This window comes from Xenopus laevis, chromosome 1S, assembly GCF_017654675.1.
Source record: "Xenopus laevis strain J_2021 chromosome 1S, Xenopus_laevis_v10.1, whole genome shotgun sequence".
In the NCBI taxonomy this organism is placed as follows: domain Eukaryota; kingdom Metazoa; phylum Chordata; class Amphibia; order Anura; family Pipidae; genus Xenopus; species Xenopus laevis.
In genome coordinates this window covers 130,674,050-130,690,730 of record NC_054372.1, presented here as the reverse complement: position 1 = coordinate 130,690,730, position 16,681 = coordinate 130,674,050, and the positions used below count along the sequence as shown (strand labels likewise).

At 37.5% G+C, this 16,681-nt stretch overlaps 1 protein-coding gene across 1 annotated transcript; it reads right to left on the bottom strand.

Moving 5' to 3' along the window:
• Nucleotides 1-1,491: 1,491 nt before the first annotated feature.
• Nucleotides 1,492-16,347, bottom strand: LOC108696851 (serine/threonine-protein kinase N2). Its single transcript, XM_041578708.1, has 14 exons — nucleotides 16,288-16,347; nucleotides 11,942-11,998; nucleotides 10,832-10,919; nucleotides 9,314-9,429; nucleotides 8,001-8,857; nucleotides 6,539-6,605; nucleotides 6,355-6,446; nucleotides 6,036-6,212; nucleotides 5,588-5,650; nucleotides 4,945-5,021; nucleotides 4,176-4,318; nucleotides 3,801-3,908; nucleotides 2,647-2,727; nucleotides 1,492-2,007 (listed from the first exon to the last, which is right to left on the bottom strand). Exons 1-14 carry the CDS (start codon nucleotides 16,345-16,347, stop codon nucleotides 1,810-1,812), a joined length of 2,184 nt encoding a protein of 727 aa, XP_041434642.1. The 3' UTR covers nucleotides 1,492-1,809.
• Nucleotides 16,348-16,681: the final 334 nt, after the last annotated feature.

The window sequence follows — 16,681 nt, the reverse complement described above, 5'->3', positions numbered from 1 at the left end:
CCTCTTCACTTGCATCCACACAGATAGTTGGCACCATAGGCATTGGAACCAGGGGGGCCAAAGAGGCTGTGGGAACGTGTCAGTATCAATTAAATGCTACACCTGTAATCGTTCCCCACAAAGCCCCCCGCAAAGCCGTCCCAGCCCCGCGAACCTGTGTGTAGCCGACCAACTGAAACCACTAACAGATCTTCCGTGTTGCTTCAGTGACGCTGGGCTGGGGGCGGAGCGACCCTTCCATAGGCTGAAGTCCTGTTTTCATTCGTAATCAGCCTACGGAAGAATAGCTCCGCCCCCAGCCCAGCGTCACCAAAACAGTTCCTATGACACTTTCCTATGATTTTTATAGGAAATAGGAACGTGTCAGTATCGCTTTCAGCCAAAAGGGTAGACGTGTCTTTTTACGTGTTCTTCTTCTTGGGCCCCCCTACCAAATCCAACTTCTGCTGCCTATGGTTGCCCCTCAATACCCAAAGTGACCAACCCAGCAGTTATTCTTTTTATTGTGTTTTTGTGTGGCTTCCATAACTCTTTAAAAGAGGACAATACATTTTACTTTTCAATCATCACCACACTTGAATCATAGAATATCACTATGGTGGTGCTGAACTATAGCAGAGCTTAATCCACATCAATTATTAAATTTGGGATTCCTTTATCATTTACAAAGAGCACGGGCAGAAGTGTGGGAGCAATAAATGTTGCAAATTGCCTGCACAGCGAGGTGCAAAGTTCTAATTGCCATATTTTGGAGATTTGGGACTTTCCAAATCAGTCGCCTTTTTGTACATAAAATAAAAGGCTAAGTTTTGTTACAGAAACTGAATTATACAAACTTAAAACCCTCCCCCTTAGAGATATTTCCTATAAAGAGAGCACAACATTTTTTTTTAAGTACAAATCAAGTGTGAAATACTGTTGGATGTCCCATGTGCTACTGAAAGAAGGTTATTAGAACTGTGTCTGTAGCATATACACAGAACTATATATTATTGGCAAAGTTCCCCCCAACTAAAATGCTCCTAAAATGATGAATCATCACAATAAATGTCACATGGTTATTGTAAAGAAAACAATTTTTATTGAACGTTGAGTAATTTAAGAAGGATAATAAGACTTTTTAATAGAATTTACAATAATCCCCAAAAGTACATTCTTTGTTTAACCCTTGCTGCAAAGCAAAAGCTTTTACCCTCCCCCCACCCACACACCCACCCCCTCACCCAGCACGAGTTTGAATGTTGCCCAGTTGCTTTGGCTCTATGGCCTGCCATTAAACTGGGTTTGGGGGTCGTTGCAATGAATCAACAGGTTGGAGAACCTATTGATTTATTGCACCAACACCCCCTCAGCCGACTGCTTGAGAGGCCACTGGGCAGTAATGGTGCCAATCATTAGAGGGAACAGTAGGCTAAGGGGGGGTTAGGGAGGGTTTTTTTAAATAAAAATGGGGATTATTGTAAGTCATAGTAGCTTGTTCCTCTTCCTAGGCCTGTCTTCTACACCTGGCCACCTTGTAAGCTCTTCTTCTAGTCTAATCTTGACCACATCGATGTCCCGTTCTTTACCACAATGATATTCTGTACCTTTTCTTTTCCAGGATTTCAGTGTCGGGTGGGACATCCGGGAAAAAACCCGGTGGGCCCCTGGCCCTTGTGGGTCAGATCCGCACCTTCTTCCTGCTGCTATTGCCTGACAAAGGACAACACACGCGGCGCTCATGCACATGCAGCACAGCACGCCGGCTCAGAAAGGGAGGACAGAGGGGGTTCCCCCAGTCCAACCCTGGTGAAGATGGTCTGCATTCCATCATTGTGAAAGTGGAGAACAAGCAAAGTTTCCTAATTCCTTCTCCACAAATTTAAGTGCTGGTTTATATCGTTCTCCTGATAATACAGCCTGTCTTGGACCTCTAGAAAATACTCTACGGAAACATCCGGGTGTTTTCTGTTTGGGAATGATCGGGGGTTTGATGAGTTTTTTCGAAAGGGCGTTAAAGTCCAGTTCCTTCAAAATAGGGTATAAATGTAAAAAGGTTACTATCCTGTGCATGTTAAATTATAATTCACAGCTATAAGTCAATAGCAAGCAGACATGGCATTAGCCAAATGATCCATATGTTCCATGATGGGATTTAGAGTTCTCATCAATGGCAATAAATACAATATTATGGCTGCTGGGACACAACAACTTTAATAATGTAGTCAAGTTGGAGCACATGTTGTACAGTTTAAGTGGGTTTAGCCTTGCCAATCTATATATATATATATATATATGTTAACATCACCCATAGATATTATGCTGTGTGCGTCTCTGGCTCAGATGGACCTAAAATCTAAAAACTGCTGATAACTGAGACTAATGTCTTCAGGTAAAAGTCTCTAATTATGTCATATTCTACAACTGATTCCAGAATCAAGAATCATCTGACAGTATTTCGAGTAGGGGTTTAGGGGGACAAAGCACTACAAATATGAATCACTCCTATTGCACCTGCCCTGCTTGATCATGACAATTCTCATTTGCTATAAATATGGGGGCTGATCTGTAATGATTTCTACCCCTCCCTCGGGGCAATAAATTGACAAACAGTCACAATCTATATACTGATTTATCTTATGCTGAATGTGTTAAATATAAATTTACCTTAAAGAACGAACATTCCTTTAGTTCTTCTGCATCACGTTCGCTTGCTCCAAGCCGTATGTCTGGTTGTTTCCTCAAGAGCTATAAATATATATTTGTATATTAATATATATAAGTATATAGTTACATAGTTACATATTTATAGTTACATAGTTAAATTGGGTTGAAAAAAGACAAAGTCCATCAAGTTCAACCCCTCCAAATGAAAACCCAGCATCCATACACACACCCCTCCCTACTTTTAATTAAAATTCTATATACCCATACCTATACTAACTATAGAGTTTAGTATCACAATAGCCTTTGATATTATGTCTGTCCAAACAATCATCCAAGCCATTCTTAAAGGCATTAACTGAATCAGCCATCACAACATCCCCGGCAGTGCATATAACGTTATACACCAAGAAGCAAATGCAGTGTTGGACTGAGACACCAGGGGCCCACCCAAAAACCTTATACCAGGAGCCCATAGACCACTCTCAGTACTACTATTCTTCTTCTCCTCACTCAACCTCTATTCTCCTAATCTCTATTCTTTACATATTATATCTATTATTCCATATTTAGCCTCTTTGTTCTCAAAGAAATAGGAAAAGGCCATGAAATAGGCTTATTTAGCAGCACAAGGGCCAACTGACACCTGGGCCCACCGTGATTTTTCCCGGTATATATATCATTTACACTTATTCAATGCTTTTCAGTTAAACAGTAAATGTCATTGTTATCAAAAGCAGGATCTGCCCATCTGTTTGCATTGAATTCACAAGCCAACCTGCTACATGGTTTCATTGGTCAGAAAACACTGACTTTATATAGCAATGACATTTACATCAACTTTTAAAACCCACTGGGATTGTTTTGCCACCAATATGGGTTTGTGCTGCTTAGTTATCATCTAGTAAAAGGCTCTGTTTTGTTATGACAGATAAATTAGAATTATTTGCATAAAATTGAGTCTATGGAAATGGACTTCCAGTAATTTATATATTTCTGGATATAAGATCCCATAGTTGTACTATTGTAGAATTTCTAATGTTTGGCTCCAACATTCCAAAATGTATTGAGGCCCTTTGCGGGTTCGCACCCTGACTGTGTGAATATCTCTTAACACAAAGACTAACAGCCCCAGTATACAAATGGCTGACACTTACTTTACGTATAAGACTAGTGGCGTCTTCATCCAGTTTTTTTGGGAATTTTGGCTCCTTGTTTTTGATGTTCATAAAAATCTGTTCTATATTACGTCCATTAAATGGTTTCTACAGAAGAACAATGGTATTTGGTTACAAAGGAAACAATGCATTAACAGGTTAAGTTTTAGTGTTCTACAGTTTAATACTACATGAAGCTGATCATTCAGTTCCAATGATGCTGCACTATTGGCTCATATATAAGTATAGACAGGCCAAAGAAAAGGTGCTGACATCACGGACACAATTAATATGTACTAATCACACAAGATGCACATTAGCAGCGCTACTTTCCATGCAAAACTAGTAACAATTCTACTGGAAACAGACACTTACCTTGTGGAGGAGCATTTGATAAATCATCACCCCAATGGCCCACCAGTCCACGGATTTATTGTAGCTATGGTAATAGAGGATTTCAGGGGCCATATAGTAACAGGTTCCTATATTACTGCAGGTTCTGCCGTCGAATCCCATAGCTGAAACAGAGACAAAACATAATGTAGCTGGAAATCAGCATCCCCTTATACATTACATTTTTACTGTTGTGTAATTCATGTTCCCAATGTTCTTGTCTACTAGAAATCTTAATAGATGAATATATAGTGAATAAGGTCCCTCCTGTTGTAAAATATAAGGATATTATAAGTTACTGAGGAGTTTCATGACCATATTAAAGTATGAGGCAGAAGGCCGAGTGTTTTTATAGAGGTCATGAAACTCAGAGGTAACTTCTAATATCCTCATATTTTGCAACTGGGGGTACTTTATTTATTATAATACGCATGTTTCAGTGAGTCATGTGACAGAAATGACATCAGAACTCACCGTTTATAACTGATGACATCAGAACTCACTGTTTATAAGGATATCATTTGCAAGATATTCATGGCTTTTGTGTATTATAAATCAATATGTGTTTTCCTCTTATTTAGGCTTGTTACTAGTTACGGTGGCAGGTGCATGGTAAGATAAATTGCTACATATAAAACAGTGAGCTGTACCAAGACTGATAGACTTAAATGTGGTATGTGGGTCTCAAATATGATAGGCCCTGGACAGATGTATTTGCTTGACCCTCCACCCAGAAAGATCCAAATCTTACTTTTCTTGGAGATGCCAAAATCAGCGAGCCTGGCGTAGCCATCACGGTCCAGCAAGATATTATCTGGCTTTATATCTCTGCAATAATACAAAAGAACATTATTACTTTAGCACAGGGACACTATTTAATCAGGATTATCACAGATTTAAGAAAAAGGAATTAACTATAATAATATCTAAAGGAGAACTAAACCTCCAGCTCTCTCTAACTGCAGAGTTGCACTGTGGGGTTTTCAATATGAATTTTCTCAAAACATGATCATGAAAAAGGCAGTGATTGAGCTGAATCCATTTTTTCCTGAACACTAGATTATTTTATAAAAATGTTGATTGGGAATAAATAATTGCACTATGTGACGGTAACAAAGTACAGAGAGACTTTTCTATATTCATCTGTAAAATGAGTAGGGGCTGGTTTTTATGAAGTCGGTGACATCACATCTGTCCCGGGTATAGGAACGGGGGTCTTTAAAGGGGATGGAAATGGGAGTCACTAGCAGGGGGAGCATTATATTTGAAACAAGGGCAGATTGAGCCCTTCTCAATAGGAACAGCTTCGGGACTCACAGCACTTGATTAACACGTGAGAATAAATCATGTTTGCCTTAAGGGCACGTGGCTAGTAAAATTTCATTCATACTTACCGGTGAATAATGTGTCTTTCGTGCAGAAACTGTAAGCCTAAAACAACACAACCGGCGTAAAATCTACAAAGAAAAAGCAAAAAAGACTTGTGTGAGTTGTTTCCTAAACATAATATTATTGATGTAGAAATGCAGCACAATGTGACTATTGCTGAATCTCTATTCACTGAGCCAGGCTCTCTATTTCCACTTCCATTTCCTCCCAATTACTTTCCCTGCACTCAAATGGGCACAGGGTTACCCTATTAAACATAAAGAGCAGACTTCCAAATGAAAAACAGAAAGTTGTCTGTGAAAGTTTCCGGGCGGCAAACAGAAGCCCCCTATATGCAGCTCAGCATGAGATGTTCAGCAGGTCCCATTCCAATGGCACTGCATGGGTACAGGACTTATTGTGCTGCATAAATCTTACCCCTTAGAAGGTCCCTAACAGTAGAATGTTACTTACACAGCTGTCTCCTTTGGAAAGGCTGCGGGTTTCATATAGGTGGTTAATTCACCACCGGCACAGTAGTCCATTGCCAAGCAATAGTGGTGTTTGGTCTGAAATGAGGCATATAGGCCAACAAGGAAAGGGTTCTTCTCTCTTTTAGCCTCTTCAAGGATGGTCTTCTCTAGTTTTAGCCTAAAAATGAAACAAATACAAGAATATGATTAAATTTCCACTCATTGGCTAAATGATTGGCCCTCCATTTAAACTGCATAATGTCCAACTGCTTGGCCCCCAACAGATACAAAATATCCCTATTCATTCCCCTATAACTCACCTCATAACATGCTTGGATCTTTGTAAGCCTTCCTTCTTTAATGCTTTGATGGCAACCTTTTCCTTAGAAGATTTGTGCTGGGCAAGGTATACCTGGAGTGATAGAAACAGTGAAGAAAATGCATTCAGTAACCAGAGATTTGCTCATTTGTGTTTTTATCTTATTTAAGGACAGATCAACTCACTTTTCCAAAGCCGCCTTCACCAAGTAACTTCTGCAAGTCATAGTCCTCGATGGATGTTCTGGACACTCTGAAAGCACATTGAAAAGTGTTAATACATATATAATACACAACAGCCAGAGAAACCCTGTAAATGATATCCTTCTAAACAGTGCTTAGTGATGTCATCAGTTATAATCTCTGCTCAGTGATGTCATTTCTGTCACACGACTCACTGGCACTTGTACTTTATAATGAATAATGTAGCCCCTGTTAAAGGGATACTGTCATGGGAAAAAAAAATGTTCTCAAAATGAATCAGTTAATAGTGCTGCTCCAGCAGAATTCTGCACTGAAATCCATTTTTCAAAAGAGCAAACAGATTTTTTTATATTCAATTTTGAAATCTGACATGGGGCTAGACATTTTGTCAATTTCCCAGCTGCCCCTGGTTATGTGACTTGTGCCTGCACTTCAGGAGAGAAATGCTTTCTGGCAGGCTGCTGTTTTTCCTTCTCAATGTAACTGAATGTGTCTCAGTGGGACATGGGTTTTTACTATTGAGTGTTGTTCTTAGATCTACCAGGCAGCTGTTATCTTGTGTTAGGGAGCTGCTATCTGGTTACCTTCCCATTGTTCTTTTGTTTGGCTGCTGGGGGAGAAAAGGGAGGGGGTGATATCACTCCAACTTGCAGTACAGCAGTAAAGAGTGATTGAAGTTTATCAGAGCACAAGTCACATGACATGGGGCAGCTGGGAAATTGACAAAATGTCTAGCCCCATGTCAGATTTCAAAATTGAATATAAAAAAATCTGTTTGCTCTTTTGAGAAATGGATTTCAGTGCAGAATTCTGCTGGAGCAGCACTATTAACTGATTCATTTTGAAAAAAATGTTTTTTCTCATGACAGTATCCCTTTAACTATGAGGATACTAGAAATCACCTTGGAGTCCAATGGCCAGTTTACCTGGTCATGGAAGTGTTTGATGAATTATTCTTCTATTTTATGATAGGGGTAGATTATTCACTATATGACAGAATATTTGTATTTACTGGTATGTTCCAGTGCAATGCAACCTATGTATTTATCCAAAACATATGATGCCTTCTAAAATCTTTGCCTGGTCTTTAATGTGAAATCATCCTGGTCATCTAGTGATAAACTTTATGTAACTTAGTTCTATCACTTGGCCCCTCTGATCCCAACAGTCTCCTTTGTAACAAATAGTGGGAAGGTGCAGAGAGGCCAGTGATGAGAACCACAACCATTTTTGGGGGTGTCTCCCTTCTATAAATGATGAATTAAAGCTCCAACCCCAAAATGTGCTTGCAGTGCAATAAATATAAATGGGCCACTGTCACACTTGAAACTAATGTTTATGTGCTACAAAAGGATTATTCCTCTTAAAGAGCTGCTATGTGTTTGTCTTAGTGTAACAAAAAGGATTGAAAAGCAACCAAAATCAAGGCACTAGTAGAACATACTTAGTCTTCTCCTGTTGCTGGAACACTAATTCCTCACTCTTGGGTGTTTCAATTTCTATTTTAACTCTCTCTTCGTCCTTTCTACCTCCTTCATCATTGATTAATTCCTCACTCTCGTGTGTTTTATTTTCTTCTCCCTTTTCTTCCTTTCGATCTTTTCCTTCACTCACTAATTCCTCACTCTCTGGTGTTTCCTTTTCTACACCCTGTTGTTCCTTTAACTCTTCTCCTTCACTAACTAATTCCTCACTCTCTGGTGTTTCCTTTTCTACACCCTGTTGTTCCTTTACCACTTCTCCTTCACTAACTAATTCCTCACTCTCTGGTGTTTCCTTTTCTACACCCTGTTGTTCCTTTAACTCTTCTCCTTCACTAACTAATTCCTCACTCTCTGGTGTTTCCTTTTCTACACCCTGTTGTTCCTTTACCACTTCTCCTTCACTCAATAATTCCTCACTCTCTGGTGTTTCCTTTTCTACACCTTGTTGTTCCTTTACCACTTCTCCTTCACTCCATAATTCCTCACTCTCTGGTGTTTCCTTTTCTACACCCTGTTGTTCCTTTATCTCTTCTCCTTCACTCACTAATTCCTCACTCTCTGGTGTTTCCTTTTCTACACCCTGTTGTTCCTTTACCACTTCTCCTTCACTCACTAATTCCTCACTCTCTGGTGTTTCATTTTCTAATTCAACATTCTCTTCTTTCTTTCTGTCTCCTTCTTCATTCACTAATCCCTTAGTGCTAACGATATCTATATGACTATATTCTTGATCACTGCAAGTTTCCTTATTCTCAGATTTCTCATGGTGGGTTCCATGAGGGTTGATAAGAGCAGCTTCACAGCTGCTGATGGAATCCTATAAAGATCAAAAAGGAATATATATATATATATATATTATACAATCCTGTAAACTTATGTTGTGTCTCTATTCAGAGAAAAATCCAGTCTAGGGGTTTACTTTTATCAAGACATGGCTTTCCTCTTAAAACAGGGGAGTAAGTAGAGAAATCAAAGGGTTCTGCCTATTTGCTGCCAGTTTGACTGATATCCCAGAACCTAGCACATGGGACTGATTTGTATGTTATTTATATTTCCTGCATAATGCATATAGTGGTGAGCGAGAGAACCATTCACCAGCAATGTGCTTTGATTTTACAGTTAATGACCCCCTTTTATAAGAATTGGCTTCAGCCATAGGCCCCTACAGACACCTGCTCTTGCTCTTGTGCTTAAGATCTAACTCGGCAGTTTTCTTAATCAAAGTCACTTGTATAGGGAAAATGGCCTTTAAATATGAATGCAATGCACTTACACTAGTAGATTTGAGTGCAACACTCTCTAATGAATTCCTCTTTACATCCTTGTGCTCCTGTGATGACACAATGTTTTCAACTTCTACTGCAGGAGTAGCTGCATGCACTGGATATTCTGAAAATATGAAATAATATTGTTTAATAACTATGCATGGGATCTAATAATCTATATAACAACACATACTGGTGTGCCAGGTCTACAAATAGAAAACTGGTTAACTTAATACCTGGTTCAGTCTAATGTCACTCATTATATATATATTAAGCCAGTCCTGTTTATTTTTAGAAGACATAGTGGCATAAAAAAGAGAATATTAATATGAAATATGAATATTAAATAGACTGGCTTCAACCAACAATAAATGCTGGAAGTAATAGTCCAGTGATTGAAGTGCTATATCAGACATGTGGGGGCACATTTACAAAGCTCGAGTGAAGGATTCGAATAAAAAAAACTTCGAATTTCGAAGTGTTTTTTGGGCTACTTCGACCATCGAATGGGCTAGTTCGACCTTCGACTACGACTTCGACTACGAATCGAACGATTCGAACTAAAAATCGTTCGACTATTCGACCATTCGATAATCGAAGTACTGTCTCTTTAAGAAAAACTTCGACCCCCTAGTTCGGCAGCTAAAAGCTACCGAACTCAATGTTAGGCTATGGGGAAGGTCCCCATAGGCTTGCCTGTGATTTTTTGATCGAAGGATATTCCTTCGATCGTTGTATTAAAATCCTTCGAATCGTTCGATTTGAAGGATTTAATCGTTCGATCGAACGAATAATCCTTCGATCCTTCGATCGCAGGATTTGCGCTAAATCGTTCGACTTCGATATTCGAAGTCGAACGATTTTAGTTCCTAGTCGAATATCGAGGGTTAATTAACCCTCGATATTCGACCCTTAGTAAATCTGCCCCGTGGTGTAGAAGTAGTTGTGCCTGGGACAGAATACTGTGCAAATGACTCTTGTTTGAATTGTAATAATGAAACATCTCGCAAAACAAGTGTCTTTTTCACACTCACATTTAACGTTAAGTGGAAGGTAAACCCAAAAAACAATGTTTTGCCTAATAAAAGAAAACATAATTGTAAGCAACTTTGCACTATCCGTTCTGTTGAGTCCAGTTATGTGTCTATGTATTGCTATTGAAAGCAGTGTTTGTCCCTTTCTATTCTCTGCCCTGACGGCTCAGACTGTTCATCAGCTGATTATCAGACCTGTCTCTGGGGATCCAAGACTTTTGCAACATTGTTTAGAAAGTAACAAGCAGGAGTTAAGCAAATGCTGCTTCTAATAGCAATTATTTTATAAATAACTTTAAAAGCACTGAAAATATGTATAAAATGTATTTTAGAAAGTTGGTTTTTTTTTAATCGGCACATTTTTATTTTTGGGGTTAACTTGCCCCTTAAGGAGAATTTTTACTTTCTCTAGGAAGTGATGAAAAGTTGGTCATAATAATATTATCACAAACACTAATAACAAACAGGAAACCAGTCACAACAATTTGATACCTGGAAGTTTCACAGGTTCTTCCGTCAGTAAAATCTCAGGAATTTCAGGAAGTTGAACAGGTGGATCGTTCTTCCTGCTTTTATTTTCCTATAAAGATAAAAAAAGATACTTTTTAATAACGTCATCATTTAAATTTGACTTTGTTATTGGTCAGAGTCACTTTAACTCAGGAACTATTTTATTGAAAGACGTAAAGCAGCAGAGTAATAGTGATAGGCAAATTTCTCCGGTTTCGCTTCGATGAAAAAAACAAAAAAAAAGAAAAGTTCACAAAACACAAATTTTGACGCCAGTGGCAAATTGTTTTTTCCGCTGGCGACAATTCCAACGTGCATTAAAGTCAATGGGCACCATTAATTGTCGCCTAACTAATTTATTCACCGACTGCAAAACGAGGAAATTCGCTGCGGATTTGCACCTGCCCAATAAATTCGCCCATCACTGCTCATTTTCTATCTATTGAGGGCCACATAACTGTACATGCCAGTATAATTATGGGATGTGTATATATGAATGAGTTTATATAAAATAGTATTTATTACCACTATCACTTATTATTCATCTTAGCAATAAATGATTTTCCCAATATATTAATTATTCTTAATGAATTCACTAATAATACAGTTATAAGTATCAATTTTCCCCGGTGCAATCACTCATCACTAGTGATGGGCGAATAAATTCGCCTGGCACGAATTCGCAGCGAATTTCCAGCGTTAATTTTTTTTGGACATGAGTACGAAAAGTCGCTCGCATCAAAATCTGTGCATGTCAATAATATTTGGACACCCATTGACTTTAACGTCAGTGTCAGCTTGGACGCGGGCGTCAATTTTCGATTTTCAGGATTTTTCGTGAAAATGTTCGATTTTCACTATTTTTTGTGAAAATGTCAGAATTTCAAATTTTTTTCGTGAAACTATCTGAATTTCATGATTTTTATGTAAAACTTTCCAATTTCACTATTTTCCATGAATTTTTTCACCTAATTTTTCTCTGAAATGGGAGAAATTCGCCCATCACTGCTCATTACAGTGAAAGAGTAAAACATTCTTTTCCTATTGCAAACAATTTGTTCCTAGTGCATTTTCTTCTATTAGTAAACTCACCCTTCTGCGGGGTCTGAAAAACTTGCTCAAAGCTTTGCGAAGTCTTCGAAACATTTTCTGTAACATAAAGAATAGAAACATATAGCAGTTAGTTTATGTCAGACTTTTACCTTTATTTTTCTTTGGAAATAATGAACATTTGATATGGAAGTTCCGCAGCACCAGTTGTGGAGGCTTATTTATTAAATGTCAGATTTTAATGGTTTTAGAGGGTTTTTGAAACCACCACTAAACTTTAAAATCACGATTGTCATTGAATTCAAAAAATTCCAATTATAAAAGTATGACATTGTAAAAACCGTTGAAAATTAGCATTTTTCAGAAAATTGAAAGCAAAAAAAATTTAAATACCTAGAAAATTATAAAATTCTGTTAAAAAATGGCTTAAAATGGTCTAATAGTATCAGCACACCTCCCATTGACTTCTACTGCACCTCCACAACTTGTACTTGCTGACGTTTGGCATTAAAGGCTTTTTTAGACCTTTTTAGAAATGTAGGAAAATTACACATTTTTATGATTAGTGGAAAACTTGTGATTTGATTGTTGGCAAATAGACCCCGCAGAATCCAATAAACTAAAATAAGGTTTGATAAATGTTCTTTAACCAACATTTACTATAATATTTCTATTTATTATTCACAGTCGTGAGCATTTCATAAAGCCTCATCTCACTATATCAAGTTGATTTCAATGAACGGGGCATATTTAGTAAGGTTTGAGTTTTATGTTTTCCACGAACATTTGAGTTTTTGAGGTTATTTTGGCCCAAAACTTTTTGTGTTAAAAAACTTAGATTTTTGTAGTTTTTTACGAAAAACTTGAATTTTGAGATTTATTATACCCCAACCAAGGAAATAGCTGAAATCCAAAAATACAACCTGTCGAGGTCATGTAGGACTCAATGATGGAGGTCCCTTGAACCATTTAATGTTAATAGCCTTCATGATGTTCAAGTTTTTATCTGAGGGTTTTGCCTAAAAACTTAATCAATTTAAGCTATTTTTTCCCACTGAAAACTCTATCAATTTGAGTTTTTTGGGTTTCACAACTGAAACTCGTTGAGTCGAGTTTTTTCCATTAGAGTTTTTTTATTAGGAAGAGTAACATCAAACAATGCAGCTTGTTTATATGAACTATAGTAGTGTTTCTGAAGCAAACAGATCAGTTTTACCAGTGCAGGGCAACACTACGGGGCATATTTATCAAGGGTCGAATGTGGAATTTAAAAAATTTTGAAATTCAATTCAAAAAGACCAACTGAAATTAGGTCAAAGTTTTTTTTTGGCCTTATAGGTCTGTTTTCAATCGAATAGGTCTGTATTCGGCTGAATCTGAATTGTACGAATCGTAGTAATAGCACATTTCTTCGAATTCAAATCAAAGTTTTTCCGAAAAAAAAACTTTGATCTTTCAAAGTCCACCATTTGACTCCAAATAGGTTCTAGGAGGTGCCCCATAGGCTAAAACAGCAATTTGGCAGGTTTTAGATGGCGAATGGTCAAAGTCTAATTTTTAAACACAGTACATGATAAATTTCGATATTTGAATTTTTGAATATTTTTCAAATTCGAATTGAATTTGTACTATGCCCTAATCGAAAAAAAAAGCTTGAAATTCAATTGTTTTTCACTTGAAAATTCACCTAGACCTGTGATAAATATGCCCCTATGTGATATTTCCATTACTTTAAAACACTTTCATTCTTTGGTGTTACTGTTCCTTTAAATAAGATACCATTCAAGTTCTGAGTTCATTAGAGTTCATTAGAGTTCACTCAAGTTCATTAGAGTTCATTAGAGTTCATTTCATTTCATTCAAGGTTATTCAAGGTCATTCGAGTTAAATCGGGGTATAAAAAACTCGACATTCGAACTTGGATAAATAACCCCTCAGTGCCATGCAATTTGCCTAATGTATTAACCAGAAGTGAGCCCAAGCCTAAATCTAAACACACTGTGATTATTATGCATTTACCAACACTGTTTTATCTCTCCGGAGAGAAATGCTTCTGTCTGCTGAATCAATGTTGGTGTTGGTAAATTTATATTAAATATAGTAGGTGTGGATAATATAGAATTGTATATCTCAGGTAAAAAAGGAATTTTGCTACATAAAGCGATATACTTACTGATTGTTGTTAATAGATGAACAAGATGAAAATCTCTGTTTAGATATATATATATTTATATATAGTATAGATATATATATATTTATATTTGATATAGATTATATATATATATATAGTAAAACAAAGTAAATGCGATTAACACTGATCAGATGATGCAACCAGTCTGGTCAGAAGCTAAACCGCAAATGATGACAAGATTAGAACTGAATGCTCTAAGCTTGCTTTTGACTATTATGACATCACTTCGCTTTTGACCATTATGACATGCTGCTTTGACCATTATGACATCACTTATTTAACCATTATGACATCCCCTTTCTTTTGAACATTATGAATCACTTTCCTTCTTTTGGAACATGATAATCTGACATCACTTCCTGCTTTTGAACATTATGACATCACTGCTTTTGATTATTATTATTAGGCTAATACTTTATACAAAACAAAAGTGGATATGTGTATATGTGTATGTTTAATCTTTACAGTTGTGTGCTGTGTATGTGTGTGTATGTGCTGAGTATGCTTAAGCCCACCCACAAAATTGCCACAACTTACCCACAAAAATCCCAGTCCCCTGCATATGAGCATAGGCCACTATTTGTTATTTTACAACTTCTTCTACTTTTTAAACTTTCATCTTTTTAACTTTCCTTCATGCAGAACTTTTTTTCAGTTTACCTGATGATCTTTTCATGGATTGCAGTGAATTCAAGTGATTTCAAGTGATTTCATCAGCACTTGGATTATGAATTGAAGTCTTGCACAAGACATTTTTACTTGTCATTTCAGCAGAATTCAGTAAATTCAATGGATTTATCCAATGAATTCATCTCAGCACTTTATTCTTGGATGAAGATATGATACGCATATACACCTGTTGTCTTTTCATCCCTCTCTATTGATCAGGGATCACATTTATTAACCACAAACCTAATATTCACAAATGGCTTTTTCCATAGAGTTTGAAGCAAATCATTTGATTTCAGCAAAAAGAAACCTTCTGATTGATGGTAACGAAGATGCACAAATCCATCAATTGGAAGAAGAAGAAGAAACTTTAGGCAAAATTGATTCTAGACAATGGCACAATATATTCCAGTTGGGCTAAGTGCTAAGGGAATTAGTACTCGGGGTAAATAAACCAATGGAAACTCCAACTGGAAATTGTAACCATGGCTAACATTCTTACTTTTTTCCATACAGAGAACCCCATATCTATATATAAGTATATATGTATAAATGTATATATGTATAGAGCAGGGCTCCTTTTTCACCCGTGAGTCACATTCAAATGTAAAAAAGAGTTGGGAAGCAACATAAGCATGAAAATAGTCATAGGGAGTGGCTAATAAGGGCTGTGATTGGCTATTAGTAGCCCCTATGTGGATTGGCAACCTACATTGAGACTCTGTTTGGCAGTACAACTGGTTTTTATACAACCAAAACTTGCCTCCAAGCCTGGAATTCAATAATAAGCTCCTGCTTTGAGGCCACTGAGAGCAACATCCAAGGGGTCGGTGAGTAACATTTTACTCATGAGCCACTGGTTTGGGACCACTGGTATTGAGCATATCTGCTGCTAATCACTATGTGACTCCTTGTTTTGTTTGCCAAGTGTTATCAAAGTCTCACCTTGCAAGAAATTGCTTTTACTGCCCTGGTAATTGGGAGCCTTTATCTTAAGTATGATGATGATGCCTTTCCGTGGCACCGATGTTTGTGCTGCCATTACCCTGTCTGGTTGGGACAGAAATGGACCTTGCATTTGCTATGTGTACAACTATGGAACTCATATCAGCTCTAATGTAATTTCTGTAGGATCAGGATCCCCGTATGCATACAGCATTATAGACGATGGATACAGAGTGGACATGGGGGAGGAGGAGGCCCATCAACTAGCTAGGAGGGCAGTTTGCCATGCTTGAAGGAGAGATGCCTACTCTGGTGGTTCAGTGGATGTATACTGGATTAGAGAAGGCGGATGTGAGCGGGACCCTAGGGAGGATCTGGTACAGTTATATGAAAAACTATTTCAAGAAGAGACAGATAAAATGGGTACAAATGAAATGGGAAAAGTAAAAATGTAGACACTTTCAGCTGTACTTCAGGGTGCACTTTTACTGTAGAACTGCAGTTTTGAAAATACTAAAATACTAAAACAGTTGCATTTCATCCATTGTTCTGTATATTTATGCTTCTCATCTTCTCCACTCACTGCAGTTCTGCACCTTCTCTTCTTCTGCACACAGTCCTTATGCTTGCCCATCTGTAGCATTCCTACCGTGATCCCAACACAGCCAGACTTCTCACATGACTTTTCTCATTTTAACAAAACGCATTACAGTAGCCATTATCAGGCTGGTCCCAACTGTTTTTACTGCTCGGCATTTATATTTAATGTGATACTTTTGCTGGATGATTAGAATGGTAAAATAACCAGGTTATAAAATGTGGCGTGTAACAGGAGTCACAATATATGTTAATGGCTCTTTGTCTGGTAACACCAGATTCCAGCATTTGTTTGGGTTTTACTATCCTGGGTCACATTTACTGCATTGCATTGTACTGAATATTGTTCATTAGCACATGGTACAGCAGTATATAGATAT